This window comes from Triticum aestivum, chromosome 2B (genome assembly GCF_018294505.1).
Source record: "Triticum aestivum cultivar Chinese Spring chromosome 2B, IWGSC CS RefSeq v2.1, whole genome shotgun sequence".
Taxonomy (NCBI): domain Eukaryota; kingdom Viridiplantae; phylum Streptophyta; class Magnoliopsida; order Poales; family Poaceae; genus Triticum; species Triticum aestivum.
Window position 1 is genome coordinate 27,249,815 of NC_057798.1, and position 20,360 is coordinate 27,270,174.

The following is a 20,360-nucleotide window of genomic DNA, read 5'->3' on the forward strand; positions in this document are numbered from 1 at the left end:
GAAGTCGTCGTGCGTTTTTGTCTACCCAACCATGCATGCTATACGTATGGCATTTTTCATTGGATTTTTGTATTGAAGATCGAACCAAAATGCATCACGTCGTTGGATTGCAATGTTGTACCGAAATTGGACATGAGGTGTTTGTAGTCTGGTTCGCGTTACCTTCCGCAGGTTTCCAGAAAAAATGTGTCGTGTGTAGGGTGTGGTTATGGTTTAATGAGCCACGCGAACCACGCGGTGGTCATTTTCGCAAAAAATAGAAAGCTCCGAGATCTTAACTTGCTCCTGCTCTCAATATATATATATATATATCCCACACCCCCAAGCCACACAGCACACCCTTAACGAAAAAAAGGCCACACAGCACACAGTCCACACACACGATCGAGCGCAAACTCACGTTCTGGCTGCTGCTCCGGCGATCAAAAATGAAAGGTGGCGGTGTCAAAATCTTGTCCCGGCGCATGGTCAAGCCGGAGTACGAAGCGAGCTCGCGGCCTCGCGAGCCTGAGACTGTGCACCTGACGCCATGGGACCTGCGGCGGATCACCGTGGACTACATCCAGAAGGGCGTCCTCCTGCCCATGCCTCCGGCCGGCGTGCATGCCGTTGAACACCTCGCGTCGTCCTTCGCGCGCGCCGTGGCCCGCTTCTACCCCCTCGCCGGCTGCTTCGCCGTCGCACCGGTAGCGAACCACGGCAACGCGGCGCCGTCACCTCGGCCGGCCCTCACGATTTCGCTCCGCTGCAGCCACGAAGGCGCCGAGTTCGTCCACGCCGTGGCGCCCGGGGTGACCGTTGCCGACATCACCGGCGCGCTCTGCACCCCACGTGTGGTCTGGTCCTTCTTCCCTCTCAACGGGGTGCTCGGCACGGACGCCGTCGTGGACCCCAGCCTGCCGGTCCTGGCCGCGCAGGTCACCGAGCTCGCCGACGGCGTCTTCGTCGCCATGTCGCTCAACCACTGCGCCGCCGACGGGACGACGTTCTGGGACCTGTTCAACACATGGTCGGAGATCAGCCGAAACGAGAAGAACATATCTACGGCGCCACCACTCCGGGTCCAGAGGTGGTTCCACGACGGCTGCCCCGTGCCGATCCCTCTGCCCTTCGCCAAGGTGCAAGACATGGCCAGGCGGTTCGAGTACCCGCCGGTGCACGAATGCTCGATCCGTTTCTCCCCGGAGAGCATAAAGAAGCTGAAAGCGAAGGCCAATGCCGAGATGGCCGGCACGGCCACGGCCACCATCTCGTCTCTACAGGCCCTGTTCGCGCACCTATGGCGAGCGGTGTGCCGAGCCCGGGTGCTGGCGCCGGAGCAGGAGACGAAGCTCACGCTCCCCATCGGATGCCGGACACGCATGAAGGGCATTCCGCAAGGTTACATCGGCAACGCGGTGGCAGGCGCAGTCGCCAGGACGCCTGTCGGCGAGATCCTGGGCGATGGCCGGCTGGGCCGGACGGCGTGGCTCCTGAACCGAGCCGTGGCCTCGTTCGACGAGGCGGGCTTGAAGGCCGAGCTCGCGTCTTGGTCCCAGAACCCCAGCTTCAGGTACGCGGCAGACTACGGCACGGAAGCTGTGGTGGTGGTGATGAGCGGCTCGCCGCGGTTCGACGTGTACGGCAACGACTTCGGGTGGGGCAGGCCGGTGGCCGTCCGGAGCGGCGCGGGGAGCAAGCTAGACGGGATGGTCACGGTGTACGAGGACGGTGGAGGGAGAGGCGGCATGGAGCTGGAGGTGTGCCTCGCCCCTGATGCGCTCGCCAAGCTCGTCGCCGACGAGGAGCTGATGGGCGCGTCCTCCGTAGGAGCTCGACTGGCCCGCGGCGGCAGGTGCACCGGCGGTGCATCGGAGGAGTTTGCCGGTGTCGGCATGCATCAGTCATACAGTGGTGCCAGTGATGGAGCTGGTGATCTTTCATGCGTGAGCGCCACTGCCAGAGCCAAATAATGTACCGCCACCGTGCTGTGCTGTGCACATGCATGGATGAATGCGCTCTTCATTGGAGCAATGTTTTTCTTCACCTGAGATCCGTGCCAGTCGTTGATGTATTATTGGTGCTGTACTTCCAGCTAGTATTTTTATGAACAAGCAACATGGAGGGAGTGAAGGGCCAGTCTAAATAATGACCGACATCGATCGTGTCGTATTTTCTCCGGAAGAGATTTTGCATCAATGACAGACGATCCGCAACGCGCGAGGGTGCCGGTCCCAACATAGTGATTATACAGGTGACCCTCAAGTTAGTAGTAATCCATGTTTAACGTACTTACTCAAACAGGATATTAAATAAGGGGAAATCTAACGACCAGTCGACTGTTGGTTTGCGTCAGGCACGCACGCTTCGGCAGACACACGATCCGCAACGAACAATCCAGATATTTTTTTTCTATTGGCTGATTGCTAGAGCGAAGGAAGAAAAATAAAGCACCTGACGGGGATCGAACCCAGGTCGCACAGCCCCAGCACGCTCCCTTTGACCAACAAACTACAACATGTTAGTTGTCCAAGTTGGAAATCATAAGAGTGTAACCTTTTTAAACCTCGTAGCATCAAAAATGAAAGTTGTGCTAATTCCCAAAAATTTTGCTGGGAGTTGGAGTCAAACTCCAGACTCAAGAATTGTGACGAGGGACATGAACCACATGGACTAAGCTGCTTGTTGTGATAAATTGTTGTGTGGTGTAGTACTTGCGTCAATTCCTAAAGCTCGACTGAAAGTTAGCAACAGATCCCTACAACCTGATTGTTGCTCGTTGTGGATCGCACGACCCCGAGGACCCCATCCGGATCGCCCGCACAACCCACGTCTCTTCCGAGGCTGGCCCGTTCTCTTTTACTTTTTTTCCCCGACGCAGGCCCGTTCCCTCTACTTTTTTTCCTCACATGATCACATCCCATCGGCCCATATTCCTAAATTAAGAGGAAAATTTACCGATCGCATCCTTGTCTACGTTTCAAAAAAAATGATGGCTTCCTGTGCTGGATAGGAATCGAACCATGTACCTCAAGTAGTAATTCCTACGACACAAACCACTAGCCCCGCTTCAGACTTGCTGTTTTTTAAACAAGTTTACATGATACTTGTTCTTGGTTAATACGAGTTTGAACATTAAAAATTAGTGGTCAGGTCAATGATTCCCCCACTAATGTGATTCTTTTGGCCTGATTTTTTTTGTCGAAACATCCCCCAATAATGTTGTGTGAATAACATGGTCATTAATGCACCACGGACCTGATAACTCACACATCACAGACCTAATAATTTATGTACCCCGGTCCTGATAAATTTGGCATTGGAGGGGGGGGGGGTGATCAAGTATCCCCCGGTAACTTTCCTGTGAATAGCATGGTAACTCACACATCGGAGACCTGATAACTTATGCACCCCGGTCCTGGTATTTTTGTGAGGGAGGAGTGATGAAGTATACCCCCGATAACTTTTGTGTGAATAGCACGGTAACTCACACCTCGTAGACTTGATAACTAATGCACCCCAATCTTTTGGTAAATTTGGTGACTGGATGGGGGGAGGGTGGTTGATGAAATATGCCCTTGGTAAATTTTTGTGTGAATAACATGATAACTCACACATCGTAGAGTTGGTAACTTATGCGCCTCAGTCCTGATAACTTTGGCGATGTTGGTGAGGAGTGGGGGAGGGCACTGGCGGAGCTTCGGCAAGGCCGATTGGGCCATGGCCCGCCCAGGTCCGGAGCAAAAAATAAATTTTATACTACTGCAGCACACAGCGCTGACGAACACCATACAGAGAAGGCAAGCAGCAGACTCGTACGCGTAAGACTCATAGCGATGCAGGCTCAGGGTTCAACTTCGACCGCCGTCTCATACTCTCATAGCACAGTAGAACTAGAAAGCACATCAGCCACCGGCTGCCGCGACGCCGGCCGCGGGCCGCCGGCCACCGGAGCACCGCACACACCGTGTCCCACGGACGGACGGCCAACCGGCATACATCTATTCAGGGGACCCACGCGACCATGCAGTGGTAGGCGGGGACCCTGCGACCCAGGCACCCAACTAGCTAGCTTCTTCTCTCAATCCATCAGAATGATTCTAAAAAAAAGCTAGCTTCTTCTCTGAATTCATCAGAATCACTACTGATCGGAATCCCTGCAAGCAGCATACGTAAATCGATTTAAATGATTCTCAATTTTATTCCCCTAAATTCAACTTAGGTCATTGTTCGTTAAATCATCCCCTAAATCCCCTAAACTCGACCCCAATAGGCATAAATAATCCACTGAAGATCTGTTCTTTACACTTTACAAGTTCACAACAGATGCCACTTTTACAGTTTACAAGTTCACAACAAAAGTAGTGTTCTTGTTTACTGTCTAACAGTGCACTAAATTGTTGTTTACTGCCAATTTGGTAGCCCTGTTTGGTATACTTTGGTAGCTTAGTATTCTCTGGCCCGCCCAACTTTTCTTTTGTAGCTCCGCCACTGGGGGAGGGTTGTTGACGAAATATACCTCCTTTAACCTTTTTGTCAATATCATGGTAACTCACACATCATAGACCTGATAACTTAGGTATAAACAACGCAGTAACTTTAGACCCTAATAAAAAGTTATCGAAACATACCCCAATTACTTATGTGCAAGTAGCACGATAATGCATGCATCGGAAGCTGATAACTTAGATATAAATACCACTGTAAATTTGACCCAGGGGAAAGAAGTCGTTTAAAACACATCTCCGACCACTTCTGTATAAATAACATGTTAATATACATACAACATAACTGATAACTTTACAGTAACTTTTCACCAAAAAAGTGATCAAAACATGTCAACATGAGATCTAGTTTTGAAGTTCTCATCGTGATGGATTTCTTTATGTGAAAACGATTTTTCAATAGAAAACGACAGTTTGAGCAATAAAACATTTTACATCTTTGAAATAGCAAGAATTTACAATGACATCAGGTTTCTGTGCTCCACTATTTTTGCATGTGAAGAGAATGTTGGAGGAGCCATTTTTATGCCCCAGTAATTTTCATGTAAACCTAATGGTAACTGGAGTACCACATATGTGATAACTCATTTAGCCTAAGTTTGATAACTTTTCATTCGGAAAAAAAGTCATTGAAACATACCAACATGGGATCTAGTTTTGGAGGTCTCGTCGCGACGAATCTTTTATGTGAAAACGGTTTTTCAATCGGACCAATGGTTTGAGCTACGAAACATTTTGAAGTTTCAAAATATGGAGAATCTTTGCTAACATCATCTGTTTTGTCTTTTAGTATGCATGCATGCATAGAATTATTAATCATTGCTAGTTGCATGCAATTTCCTCAGGATTAGCTAGCTAGTAAACTCGCATGCATGTGTGATTATTCGCATTTGTTGCTTCGATCAGGAGGAGAACGAGAGAAGCGGGAGCCATCGAAGGGATCGTGCGAATCTGTTGCTTAACGTCCAGATGACTGGACGTTAGCACAGTCCATTAACTAAATAAAAATAAGAAGAAACACTCACATGTGATAGAAGAAAGGCATTATGGAATTCAACATCACTATGAGATTATCATAAGGCAGCATCGAGTTTAGTGCGTTATCATGAGACCATAAAAGATAACCACTTGACACGAAGTGCGGCTTGTCGCATCCCACCTGCACCAACCATATCCAACCCCATAAAAATATGGTTTATATTCCGAAGGTTTACAAAAACAAAAGGATCCAAAGTGTCAAATCCCATTAGAAGCAAGTGGTACATTCTTAATAACAACGTTAACATCTATAGAAAGCCACGATCAATCATTCATCTACTATTATCTATGGATGATGAGTCCGAAGGAATAACAACATCCATCATATCTATACATTATTCATGCCTCATCCATAATTGTCCAATAGAATTGCACAACAAACTAATATTTCCGCAAAAGAAACTGCATAAAATTCCAAATGATGGACTTGGAAGTTGTAATAATTGAAGGTGCGTCCATATTCTGGTACTGATGACCAAAATATATACTGGAATTCTTGTAAGATACATATGACCAAAATTAGAAGATATCATAGCTACACATAATTCAGTCCACATCCATAATCTCTCCAATCCATGCATCCTCCAAGTAATGAGAAGGATCCAAATAGCTTGTGACATAGGTTGAGTTTGAAAAGAATCTCTCCAATCTTGCAGCATAATAGAAGTTCATATCATTCTGAAATCAGAGAGAGAGAGAGAGAGAGAGAGAGAGAGAGAGAGAGAGAGAGATTAAAGTAATAGACCTAAAAGATAGCAATATATTTTCATAGCAATAACAACCCAAGCAATTAAAATTTGCCACTACAATAAGAAATCATAAGCAGAAGGAATTGTGGAACAGAAAAGAAGGAGATACAGATGAAATGAATGTAACAAACACATGTAACCAACTTGATAAGAAAGGGTGTGGTATTGGAGACTGTTACCACGGCCTACTCCTATGCAATCAATGATGACTTATGACTTAGATCAAGTCATGTCCAATTTATGTGAGGGTAAAATGCAAATAAAGCCCCAAAAATTTACTCCCCCCATCTAGAAATACTTGTTGAAGGAATGGATGTATCTAGACGTATAATTAATAGGTGCAAAAGAAGATGGAATACATTATGGATAAAATTGTACTATCTTTTCAGTGCATCTAAGTAAACCTCAAGAACCAAGTTTTAACCAATCCTATAACAATAGATATAGTTCAGGTGGAAAACGGTTGAGATTTAAGCATAATATGAATACTAATCTCAAAAGATAAAAGTATAGTAAGAAATAAGGGTCTCCCATATTCACTTGCGACTTACCTTTAAACTACTCCTTCTGTAAAAAAATATAAGAGTGTTTAGATAACTACTTTAGTGATCTAAGCACTCTTATATTTCTTTACGGAGGGAGTACACATCTTTCCGACACTCGGGGCCCATAGAGCTTCTTAGAGCAATCCTATATATCTCGAAAGATAATCATTCACCTGCATGGGCAAGTGAAAAAGGCTTCATTAAGAAAATGTAACATCCATCATAAGTCCTAGGCATAACAAACATATCGTTACTACTACTTAACTCGTCAAGACCTGGGACCTTAGGAGTTGTACCATAAGGTGCTTTCATTGCAACTGGAGTCTGATTCATAAAGTTACTACCAGGCACTTGAAATTATAGCACAATACTCACAGTTTTCTTGGTTCATAAAGTTACTACAAAGCACTTGAAAATATTGCTAGCATTCTAAACGGACATGAAAGAATGGCAAAGACTTTTTATCATCTTCTGTAATACAAAGCCAGTCCTAACACCAGTTATGCGTCTAGCACATCACACCAGCAAAACCAAACTAGCTTGCTTAATTTACTTGTACATCTAACGAATATATAAATAAAATGTTATCAGATCCCACATAAAGCAAGAAACCAAATAATCAAAAGCATATGCAGCTGAGGAGGACACTTTTAAGAAAAACCTTATACACAGAATCTTAGCAGCAGCGTGGTTTAAAAAAAATGCTACTGAAAGCTCAGTAGCAGTAGCGCTCTAGGTGAAACAAGCGCTACTACTACAATTGCCACGATGTTGTCTCCAAGCTAGATATAGTAGTAGCGCCCTTCTTCCGGACGCGCTACTGCTAAAGTACTTAGTAGCAATGTTTTTCCCCAAAACTCGCTGCTGCTAAGTATCACCCCTGGCGACTAACTAAGTTTAGTCCCATACTACTAAGCGAACAAGATGTCTACCACCTTAAATATGTTACTTCTCAAACTATCTCGAGTACTTGTTCTTCATTGAACTATATGTGTAGGATTTGTGGCTGCAATATGAATCCTCGCCTGTACCTATACAGGTACAGTGAGGATTCATGTTGACTATTTAGATTCTACATAAAAAGATCAATGATGACCAATGTATATTTTTGATATTTTTACATGCTTAGACTTAGCAGTGGCGTTTTTTCTTGACAAAGCGATGCTGCTATAGGTCTTAGCAGTAGTGCGCTCCCCGTACTCGCGCTACTGCTAAAGCAAAACAAAACACACGGCTCCCACCCCCCGCACGCTCATCTCTCAATCGTCCCCCTCCGCCCGACGCCGGCAGCTGCGGTTAGGGTTTCTCCTCCTCCGCCGCTGCCGCAGGTAATGCTCCTCCCCCTCTTGCCACATGTCGGTGTCAAAACCGACGCATCTCGGGTAGGGGGTCCCGAACTGTGCTTCTAGGCGGATGGTAACAGGAGACAAGGGACACGATGTTTTTACCCAGGTTCGGGCCCTCTCGATGGAGGTAAAACCCTACTCCTGCTTGATTAATATTGATGATATGGGTAGTACAAGAGTAGATCTACCACGAGATCAGAGAGGCTAAACCCTAGAGGCTAGCCTATGGTATGATTGTTGTTGTCTCCTCTATCGACTAGCCTGGCCTCGGTTTATATAATGCACGAGAGGCCTAGGATAACAAGAGTCCTAGCCGAATACGCCGGTGGGGAGGAGTCCTTGTCTTGATCGCCAAGTCTTGTGGAATCTTCCTTGTATGCGGCAGCTGTCCGAACTGGCCCATGAGTATACGGCCATGGGGGTCCTTGGCCCAATCTAACAGATCGGGAGATGATGTGGTGAGTACCCCCTAGTCCAGGACACCGTCAGTAGCCCCCTGAACCGGTCTTCAAGTTTAGGGACGCTCCTCGATTCTTCCGAACCGTTCTTCATCTTCAGTCGTCGGTCTTGAAAATTGGTTCAACAAATCTTCTCATCTTCGATCTTGAGGATCGCCGAAATGCATTCGACGAGTTTACACGTCGGGTATCCGAGGAGCCCCTTTAAGTTTCCGGCCTTTATCAATGCCTTATTATTTTTATGCCACACCTCGGGTTTGAAGTTGTTCCCGGGCGGCAGCGTCCTCTTGCGTCCGAGCTCCAACGCCGGACTGCATTCGAGGTAACTTTTGCAGCCGAGCACCAACGCCGGACCGCTTCCCAGCTCTAACGCCGGAATGTATCCGAACTCCAAGGCCGGACTATGTATCCGAGCTCCAACGCCGGACTGTATCTGAGCTCCAACGTCGGACTATGTATCCGAGCTCCAACGCCGGACTGTATCTGAGGTGTCGTAAATCACCTTGGTTCAAAGAAGTTTGAAGGAGTTTAGCCGAGCTTAATGCCGGAAATGCCCTCTATGGAGCCAGCCACTAGCGCCCGAGCTTTATGCCGGACTGCTTCCAAGGTTGATTTGCAAAATCGGTCTTAGGATCAAGTCCTAGCTCGGCAGAATACTCCGGGACACAAAAAGCGGCGTGCTCAGTTCTCAAGACTCAGGTTGGGTGCGGCCGACCAACCTGAGGATCAAAATCTCCTCGGAGACTGTATTACACTTAAAATTTTCTGCATTGGACAGGCAATGCAGTAGCCCCCGAGACACTGGTCGGGTGGAAACACCAGATCAGGGGATCGATGTGCCCCTTTAATATTTGTAAATAATAAGCCCAAAGCCCAGTAGCCCCGAGCCTTAATGCGGGCATGGGTGGCCGAATTAAGGATTAATATCCATAGTAAAATCACAAATTATGTGTAATGACTCTATGTATTCAAGTACTTTACGTCATTACTGCTCGGATCCGCATTGTATAAAACTTTGTTGACCGACCATCGACTTCCACCTCCTCGGCCAATAGCCGAGGAGTGTTTGTCCTACTTTATAAAGCCTTTATGAGGGCAAAGATTTACAACAAACAAGGCAATCTGGCCATACGGTTTTATAAACAAAGGTACGCAGAGAGATATGTTATATTACTGTTTAACAGAAGAAATGTCTTCCAAAGAAAATAGTCCCGCTATCGGTTCCTTTCTTTGGGTTGGCATGCTAAGCATGATCATGAAACCTCAGCTCCAATGTAAGAGCAAAATATCGAGGATTTAGTTTGGGAGGCCAGTTAATAGCCCCCGGTAGTGTTCGGCGACAGTCGAGGTCAAGCCGTAAACACTTCGGCCATTGTTATGAATGGCCCGTCGTTTAACACCGTCATCGGATCGCTGACCAGTTTACGCTTATTGTGACAGTCAGTTTTCGGCTTTCTCCACTGAGGTGCTTAACCATGTGAGCTGGAAGCACAATTGCAGTGGTTCTCCCTTTGCACACCTAGCCGAACAAAGCGAAACGTAGGAGGCAAGCGCAGGAGCCGGGCAACCCAACTATTGACCGAAGACACAATTCGAAACCGATGCATATATAGCAATATCCGAGAATGTTTTTGCCGAATCTCTAAAGGTGTCCGGCGTTGCACTGCGAGACTTGTGCTGAAAACACACAAATAGTTTAAAAAGTGCCATAAGCTTGGAAAACCAAAAAACGTCAGTAAAAACTTGACGTCCGAACGAGATCAAGTGTTCGGTGCCAATCCGAAAATTGGCCTTAGCAAAAGAAGTGCTTCTGTCGTGCTTTAACATGATACATCCTATCTCAAGACTTCAAGCGGGTCAGCCTACGGCTTCAACCTCCTATCCCGAGGGCGGAGTACTTCTCATTAGGCCAGTTTAGCAAACTAAACTCTAGCGGCTTTGAGAGAGAAATTAGGCTCCCCGGCTAGTGACCACACGCTCGTGTCAAAAACAGGAGTGATAGATAATAATAATAGTAATAAAACTTTGCAACGACTAAGAAGAAGAACACTTATCATAAAACGGCTCATATAAATTTAAGAGCCCCCAAGTGACTTGGGTAAAAGAAAGATTGCATGTACCGAAGTACTTATATCATATCTACGTTCAACCGAACTTTAAACGCGTCTTAACCGACCGTCGGCTTCTCCCTCTTCGGTCAAGGACCGAAAAGTGTTATGTACTCCATCTGTCGAGAATATCGACGGTGTTTCCAATAACCAGGCAATCAGGCCATAAGGCTGTAACAGACAAAGCGCGCTTAGGGAACTTATGTTATATTACTGCAAAGTGTAAGAAGCATCTTCGAAGAAAATAGTACCCCCAGCGATACCTTTCTTCGGCGCTCATTGTTATTATGAGACTTGTGCAATAGATTTTTTGTACTCATGAGTTCCGTTGTGTGTCGGCCATCATTGAAAACTATAAGAGCGCTAGTTTTTGGCTTCACCCAGTCTGAGGTCCGGCTCGGATGACCCGATCGTGACAATCGCAGAGGTGCTCCCTTTACTCCCTAGCTGAACAATCGGAAATGTAGGGGTAAACACAGGAGCGAGTCAATCCAGCTTGCAAATCGCTTAAGTCAATATGGTGTATATTGTGGCGTAATACACGAACAAGGAACGAAGCCGTACAAATATAATCATATGCAAGAGGAAAAACTTCATGAAGGAAGCCCCCAAATGAATTGGGTATTTAAATTTATGCGTCACAAACAAAGTTTGGACAAGAAATTTTTTACAAGAAACATTTTTTCAAAAAAGTATAATGCTTGGTCGAACCGAACACAAGTTAGAAATTAAAGCTTTGAGCATGAAAGCGACTTAGCTGGTTAATGTGTTCGGTATTGATGACGCGGTCCGAGCTTGATACGGGACAAGGTTCCATCCACTAAGCCGGTCCCGAGGTGGCGGAGCGGAGAGCTCGACACGCCGAAGTGGTGACATAGCACAGTTAATGCAGACTGGCAGAGTGACGCCGAAGTCCCCGGATCATTTTCCTATGCAGAAAAAATGATGCAAACCGGAGATAATAGTAATAATGATAATTAAAAAAATCGTTGCATAATAAATAATTTATGCAAAGTGAGTAATAAAAGAAATATGGCCTGGCGCCGAAGTCAATGTCGATGCAGGGGTCGGCGTGATGCGGTAAAGGCGTGGCAAAGCCTGAATTCACAGGTCGGTCCGAACTCCGGATGCGGCGTTCGCCGGACTATGTACAGAAACTGACCGAACCACCATGCGACTGTCGTTAATGCGGCCACCATTTGATAGACCTGTGTACATATGATGAACAAAACAGAGTAATAATTCCTTGGGAAAAATGAACCCAAACAAGCAAAAAAAAACTAGGATTAATAGCACCTGGTTTATTTGTTGTAGCAATCCGAAGGAAGGTGATTCCCAAAATTGGGACTCGATCCACGCACCCATTGCCTGATGGGTGATAAAAGGACGGCATGACAATGCTGGCAAAGGTTGGCTCGTTGAGGCAAAGCCCTTGGTCCAGTTAACGTGATGGAGCTAGTCGGCTAGTGACGCCGAAGTGTCCGGAGTAGGTTGATGAAGAGATGGCGAAGCCCCCGGTCCAACCGAGATGTCGAAGTAGGTCGGCGTAATGAACACCAGCTTGAAGAAGCAATAGTGCGGCCCTGCCGATGCAGGTCGTGACATGGTCGATGCCGGCTTGATGAAGCGACCGTGCGGCGATGCCGGTATGCCTGCTCCGTGTAATCCGTGGGGCGGCGATGTTGGTGATGATTTATCCTTCGCGATGCCGGACTCTTGTTCGGCTTGCCGAGATGATGATCCGAAGAAGTTGAGCTCAGCTCAACAAAGTGACGACGTGTCTAGCGCAGGTCGGCAGCCGTGAAGCAATATTGCAGGACTGGTTTGACACCAGCATGATGTTGAAGATCATGTTCAAAAGATTTTAAAGCTAGTGGGATGTGTTCGGGAACAAAACATAATACCCCATACAAAACTTCTTTCAAAAAGGATGTCCGAAATCCCGTTTGTAAAAAGGACGAACTCGGGTCGGATTTGTTTTCGCGCAAAAAACAGATCCGAAAAGTGATGCACTAATCGGAAGGTTCCCAGAGTTTGGACGGTCGAATCGAGCTAAAATTTTGAGGGGTGCAGATATAGGAATTTCGCAGTCGATCAACGGTTGGATCTTCCAAAGGAGGTCCGAGCTAGAAGCTGGACACCACGCCCTAAAGTCATCCAGATTCTCGTCCAGATTTGACAAGGCTCCGGTATATCGTAGATTGTCGAAGATTCCTCCATCGGAACTCGACAAAATTTAGCGTGGTTGTTGTAGACGTAATTCCGCACTATTTTACCGAAGCAATCGTCAAACCGATGCTCGAGGAGGCGGTGACGGCAGATACAAGTTCGATGTCCATAAAAATAGCACGATCACCCGAGGGCAATGTTGACGTTGAGCCCCCAGGCTCCCTGGATGATTCCTCCATGATCTTGATAGAGATCGGAGCTGATGTTGATGAAGGCCCTCATCTGAACATGATGATCGGAGGTAGGGCGCAGTCCTTTGTCGAACTAAGGTGACCAGTCGAGCTGGTGACGAAGATGCCGAAGTCGCAGTTGATCTGCAGGCGAGCCATAGACCTTTTGCCTAACACACAGCGAAACTCTCAATGAAAGCACCAATGTCGGTGTCAAAACCGACGGATCTCGGGTAGGGGGTCCCGAACTATGCTTCTAGTCGGATGATAACAGGAGACAAGGGACACGATGTTTTTACCCAGGTTCGAGCCCTCTCGATGGAGGTAAAACCCTACTCCTGCTTGATTAATATTGATGATATGGGTAGTACAAGAGTAGATCTACCACGAGATCAGAGAGGCTAAACCCTAGAGTCTAGCCTATGGTATGATTGTTGTTGTCTCTCCTCTATCGACTAGCCTGGCCTCGGTTTATATAATGCACGAGAGGCCTAGGATAACAAGAGTCCTAGACGAATATGCCGGTGGGGAGGAGTCCTTGTCTTGATCGCCAAGTCTTGTGGAATCTTCCTTGTATGCGGCAGCTGTCCGGACTGGCCCATGAGTATACGGTCATGGGGGTCCTCGGCCCAATCTAACAGATTGGGAGATGACGTGGTGAGTACCCCCTAGTCCAGGACACCGTCACCACCCCTCCGTTGCTCCTCCACCCTCTTGCCGCCCACTCAGTTGCTGTCTGCGAGCTCTGGCCGGGCGCCTTTGGCCGACCGCCCTCGATCCCCTCGCCGGCCGCTGTCGTCGCCCCCTCTCGTAGGAAAGTCACCGGCCTTGCCCTCGTCAGCACCTCCGACCGAGGTCACCATGCCATCCCCCCTCCTCGACAGCACCCCCCGAGGGCTGCCCTACCTAGATGCAGCAAGGGCTTACGAATTTCATATGGATAACTAGATGCTTTTGTTTTTCTGTAATAAGTTATATTTTAAAAAATTTAGTTGAAATGCTTTGGTAGGTGGTACCGTGATCTGCTAGATATTGGTTTTGATACAAGTATGTAGTTTGCAAGTGCTAAGTTAATCCCAATTAAATTTGGCACTTGTTTTTTAATCAGTTATCTTAGGCAATAGGGGCCAAATTAGATGAAATGTGTCTTGGTAGGTGGTACCTTGATTTGGTAGATAACTTATTATAGATCTTAGGATTATACCTTTGGTAGGGGCCAAATAGTTTTTTCGGCAATAGGTGCCACTGAAATGCTTTCGTAGGTGATACCTTGTCATCTTCTATGTTACTAGATCTTAGGATTATAATTGTCCATCAAATTGCTTCTCGCAGAAGAATCTCTTCATCAAATTGACAGCTTGTTGTTTACTTTTTGGGATCGGGTTCCACTATGAAAATATAACTGAAGAAGTACAAAAAATAGCACATGCTATTGTTTTTCTTTCCTGTGAAGATCGTTAATCCTTTGCTCATATTTCTTTAGGAAAATGGCGCCACCACCACCACCACCATGTCGACTGTGCAAGTCAAGGTGCGCCAGCAGCCTTGCAACTGGCAAGTTGTTCGACATCTACTTCCAGTCAAGTTTTCGTCATGCGGCGGTAAGAAATTATATGAAATGTAACAACTATTTTATTTTTAGTGTTGGCATTACTGCATTGTGTCATTTTGCTTATTTTACACAGATCGTCCCATGCAATGTGAGGTTGAAATTCAACAAGCTGACAGGAGACACTGTGACATTTGAGGCCCCAGGGGGGCCGTACATTATAGAGGTCAAGAAAGAACGCAATATGTCGCGGATTGCAGGAGATGGATGGGCCTGTTTCCTCACCCGCATGCGTCTTACTGGTGGTGAGTTGATCAGCTTCTCCTTTACAGCAGAAAGACCCAAGCTGGCTGTCATTTATATCAACCTGGTGGAAGATGATGAAGATGACGAAGATGATGAAGATGATGAAGATGATGAAGATAATGAGGACCCACTCGATGAAGATGATGATGACCCACTTCATGAAGCCATCGTAGCTCAAAGGATGAGGCTGGGCGAGGAGGAGGTGTCCAACCTGTGGGACATAATTCCACCACGTGCTGACTTTGTCGGGGTGCCATTCGTGACCCGCTTGACAAGTACCATGGTTGATCGACATGATATGGTATGTTATACTTACAAATGCAAATTATCCGATGAAATACTTAGTGTAGAGTCCAATGATATGGTATGTTGTGTGTAATCTAGTCGATGATATGTTTTAGTGTAGAGTTTGATCACATGCTTATTAGTGTAGAATCTAAGAAACTATTAATAGTGTAGATAATCCATATATACTTATTTGCAAGAGTATGTGCGAGGCTATTTATTAATTGATTTATTTTTCTTATTCAGAAATTGGTAAAGAGCATATCTGTGAGTTATGGTATCGAGACTGATGAAGAAGGCTCAGATGGACTATGCCTTACCGCAAGGGGCTCCATCACAACCTGTACTTACCGCGTCGTTGACACGGGCGTTCGCACACACTTAAACTCGGTTGGGTGGAAGAAATTCCTCGATGGCAAGAATCTTCGTGTTGGACAGGCCATCCTAATTACTATCAGGAACACCAACCGCCCAGGCTTGAGGATGATGATTATCTTCGATATCATCTAGAACTATATATATGTGTGGCTATATCATCTAGAACTACATATGATGATCATCGTCGATATCATCTAGAACTACATATGATGATCGTCGTCGATATGACCTTGTACTGCTTGAGGATGCATGTTAGACTATGCATGAAATTGTTATCTAGTACTCCCTTCGTTCCAAATTACTCGTCGTAGTTTGAACTAAAACCACGACGAGTAATTTGGAACAGAGGGAGTACTACCTAGTACTTATAATGGTTTATGAATTTGATATCTAGTAGTACCTAGTATCTGAAAATTGCAGTTTATTGGAACCGAGAGGGAGAGGGAAAGGGTGCAACGGAAAATGATGAAAGATATAGCAGTAGCGAGGGACAAGGAAATCGCTACAGCTAACTAATAGTAGCGCATTCCGCAAAAGCGCTGCTGATATCGTCAACAGTAGTAGCGCGGGTGCGGACCGCGCTACTACTATAAGTTAGCTGTAGCGCCTTATTAGTAGCGCGGCCACTCGCGCTGCTGCTAGCCTCAAAACCCGTGCTACTACTAGGGTTTTCCCTAGTAGTGGGAAGAGGTACCTAGCAGTGGTAAAGCAGGGAGGCATCTCCATCTCGAACACGACACGGAGGCCGGGGAAGCCATGGAAGCAGTTGCAGCCGACGTTGCACACGTCGGCCGACCACCGGGTCTCTGTCTCCACCAGCATCGCTGGGACGACATCCCTAGCCTCGCCCCACACATCCACGCCGGCGAGCGATCTGGATAGCGGCCACGGCGCCGCGGATGGTTGGCCCCCTTTTCCATCCGTGTGGCCGACACTCCTCCTGCCGAGTCCAGAGGAACAATGACGGTGCCGCAGACAGCTCAGCCACCTCGTCGTCTCTGTGGCCCGCGCTCATCTTTTTGCCCGATCTGATGGGAAGGAGGAGGGAGGCGCGCAAAGGAGGGGTGGTCGGCTGGGCGGACGAGATGGAGGGGGCATGGGTCGCATCCCACCTCGTGTGGTGCGGACCAAGAGTGGGGGAAGGGGAGGAAGCGTGCGGCGTGAGGTCAGCAGTTGGAGAGGAGGTGAAGGCGATGCGGCGGCCTGCGCTCTCCTCCCGGCGATGGCGAGGGGCGAGGTCGATGGGGAGAGCAGCGCCAACGGGAGAGGAACGAGCGACGACTGCAGGAAGCGCCCGATGGGGAGTGGCGGCTACGGTTTCAACCAATCGGGGAATTGGCACACTCCTTGTCATCATCCGTTCCTTGGCCATCCACACCACACCACACACACACACCCATCACGCGAATTTCCATCCATGCCCTCGGCGGGCCGTGAAATTACATGCGGTGGCACGCGTTTGCTACCACTACTATTCATTGCTACAGGAACACGGGGTCGATCCGACGGACGAGCTCAATCGGTAGCGAGATCCGACGGCCCAGATCACATCAAGAAAAGGATCCGATGGCCAAAAGTTGCTAAACTCTGTGAGCGTTCGGGGGCTCCCGTGAATCTTGTTTCTGGATGCATGTGGAGTCAAGGCACGCAACACCGGGCAGTCAAGAGACCAATGAAGGTGGACCTGGTCGACCTATCCACCCATGCACGCGGCGCTGCTGCATGCGGCGTGCTCCTCCTACTCTACGCCCCTGGTCGAAGGATAGGAGGAAACCGCGTCAGGGCCCCCATATATGGGATGTCAGGGCTTAGGCCCAATAGTGGCAACCTTTTCATTCTTTATGTTGAAATGAACATTCAAAAAATATATTGAAATAACATTAAAAAAATATTGAAGCTAGTAGATGTAAATTATAAACTACATATATTGCAAAAAATATATTGTCGTATCATGTTTCAAAAACATTCATGGGGTAAAAATCAATTGTTTTGAAAAATGTCAACGTATTTAAAAAAATCATGTATTAGAAAGAAAATAATTATATCATGTTTAAGACATTTTAATGTCTTGAAAAAGTTTGCCTATCTTTAAAAAGGTTTATGATTTTTGGAAAAAAATATCATGCATTACAAAAACGTTTTTATGCCAAAACCAAAAAGGGAGAAATAAAAAAATGAAAAATAAAACAGACTAAAACCAAATGGAGACGCTGGAAAAAAGAAAAAAAAACAGTTCGTCCGTGGAGAAGAGCTACGCCAACATTCTTGAAGTTAGGTTTGCGCACAGGAACTATCCGGTTGCGCGCACAAGTGCCTCTCTTGCGGATCCACCGTCTACCGAGCCATGAGACTCGTGGGACCCGTTGTTGTTCATCAGAGCTAACAAGGGTTTTCCTTTTGGCATTATTACCGGTTTGATACTGAGGCACAACAGCAGAAGATACCGAGGCAGTTTAGAGTGTCAGAGCAAACAACTCGCTCGCTCGCGTCGCCTCCAGGGGGGCAACTCGGGCGCCCCAACCGTCGCCGCCCTCGACCTCCCTCCTCCCCTTCTTCCCCACCGCCGCCGAAGGAGGCCGGCTCGCCCGGCGGACGGCGGACGGCGGGCCATCCTCCTTTCTTCACGAGGGGATCCTCTGGCTGAGATGCATCGGCGTCCCTGGGCGTACAACATGGAGGCGGAGTTGGCGCGCTCGGGCGGCGGCCCGATGGGATCCCGGCGGCGCTGCTGGGGCTGGCGGCGGCGGATCTGGGGTTTCCCGCCCCAGATCGGTTCTCCTTCGGGTGGTCGGGCTCGGGCGCCGTCCGGCGGTCCTAAGCGGTGGTGGGCGCTCGCGTTGGCTATTCTCCTTCACCGATCTGATTAGGGGCGGCCGAAGGTGTTGGCGTGATGCCGGATCCGAGCACGGTGGTGGCGTCGTCCCCTTCAGGGATGACGGTCGAGTGGTGGGTCCTTGTGGCGGCGTCGGTGGCGGCGGATCTTGGGATCCCGCTCCCGGGGACGTCGCAGGACGCGGCGGCCCGTGCACGAGAGATGAAGTTTCTTCGAACAGATCTGAGTGAAAACTTGCTTTTGACTACTGCAAAGGCCGGCGGTGGCGGCGCAGTCTGTTTCGTTTCATTCTTGAAGGCATCGTCGCGGAGAAGTTCAAGGTCACTCTCTGCTACCTCCGGGGGAAACCCTAGATCAGTTGATCGGATGATGGCGGCGCTCTGGTGTCGTTTCCCCCTTGAGGGCGTCATTCATGGAGGTACACACGGGCTCGGGGAACAGAGGACGGTTTCTTTGGTGGAGTGGTACTTCATCTTATACATTGATGGCGGCGGATCTTGGCGGCGTGGCGCTGTGGAGATTCGGAGTCCGATGCGCGGAGATGAACTCGCGCAGGAAGGTGGCGCTGTCTGGCGTCGTGGTGGCGTCGACGGCAGTTAGACCGGACAAGGTTGATGCAGCAGTACAACACTGAAGATGGATTGGTGGCAGGTGGCTTCGGCGGCCTCATACCCGGCAGGCGTCCTGGTTGAGGAGTGCGCCGGACTGGTAGGTGCCCCATACCCGGCAGGCGTCCTGGTTGGGACCTCAGGTCTTAGATGTTTAGGTTTGGCTGCGATGTTTGTTTGGTATTAGGCCCAGACTATCTGCGCCCCTTCATCAATCGGATAGGTGTAGCAACAGTTGTTGCTTAGACGGCGGCTTTAGTCTTGCTGTTGTATGGCTTTGTAAGGTCTTGTGAGAATAATTAATAAAGTGGCCGTATGCATCGCCCAGATGCAGAGGCCGCGGGTCATCCTCTTTTTCTAAAAAAATTATTACCAGCTTGATGACCACCATTATGTTCCCAGGAGTAGTAGTCCTGATCCACAAATTTGTCTACTATAAGTGACTTTTGTATTGACTTTAATGAATTCCTAAATTAGTAGCGGTATGTGCACTACGTGTGCAACATTTTCATATTTGCTTGAATTAGTTTGATGAATTCCTCTATTTGTTTAAAGTGTGCATAGCATAATAGGAAAAAATATATGCAAATGGTAAACATGTGATTATCATTTTAGGCTATAGAATTTAGGTATAATTTGAAGATGCTCTTAACCTCCTTGAGCGATGGCATATCTAGTATACATACTTTACCATGTAGTGGGGCAACTTTTCTACTTCCAATGCACAATAATGCAAAACTATGCATTTTTTAGGTACGCGGACTATGCTCTTAAAGCAACTCTGGCGGATGCATCATATTGGTCTGATCGGCATTATAATTGTCCATACGGAGTTTGAGATCCAAAAACTGTAGTGAAGGCATCATATTGGTCTGATCAGTATGGTACCTATTCATATAGAGTTTGAGATCCAAAGACGAGCCTAGTAGAGTTGCCATATCAGTGCGCTTCTACATTAACCATCTGTGCGGGAGGAAAGTTTCACCTCTCTCCCCTCATCCTCTGCATCGCGACCTGTCTTTGCTCCTCCTCTCCCCCCTCCCCCGCCGATGGCACAGATGGCAGAACCAATCATGTCACTGTGATAGGAGAAAATTAATGGTCATCCTCGCATGGCCAACAGCCCACGTATGTTTCCCGCATATTTTCCTGCCGCCCGTCCCCGTTTCCCGTCACGCGCACCATTTTTCACCGCTAGTGGCTATAGAAGGTCGGTGCCTTTCCGTCCCAAATCATCTCCCCATCATCCCCACAAACTCCACTTCCCTTCCTCG

General features: G+C 47.6%; 1 protein-coding gene across 1 annotated transcript; it reads left to right on the plus strand.

Moving 5' to 3' along the window:
• The first annotated feature begins 350 nt into the window (after positions 1 to 350).
• LOC123040111 (uncharacterized acetyltransferase At3g50280-like) lies at positions 351 to 2,110 on the plus strand. The gene has a single exon (XM_044463042.1). It carries the CDS (start codon positions 429 to 431, stop codon positions 1,950 to 1,952), a length of 1,524 nt encoding a protein of 507 aa, XP_044318977.1. The 5' UTR covers positions 351 to 428; the 3' UTR covers positions 1,953 to 2,110.
• The last annotated feature ends 18,250 nt before the right edge of the window (positions 2,111 to 20,360 follow it).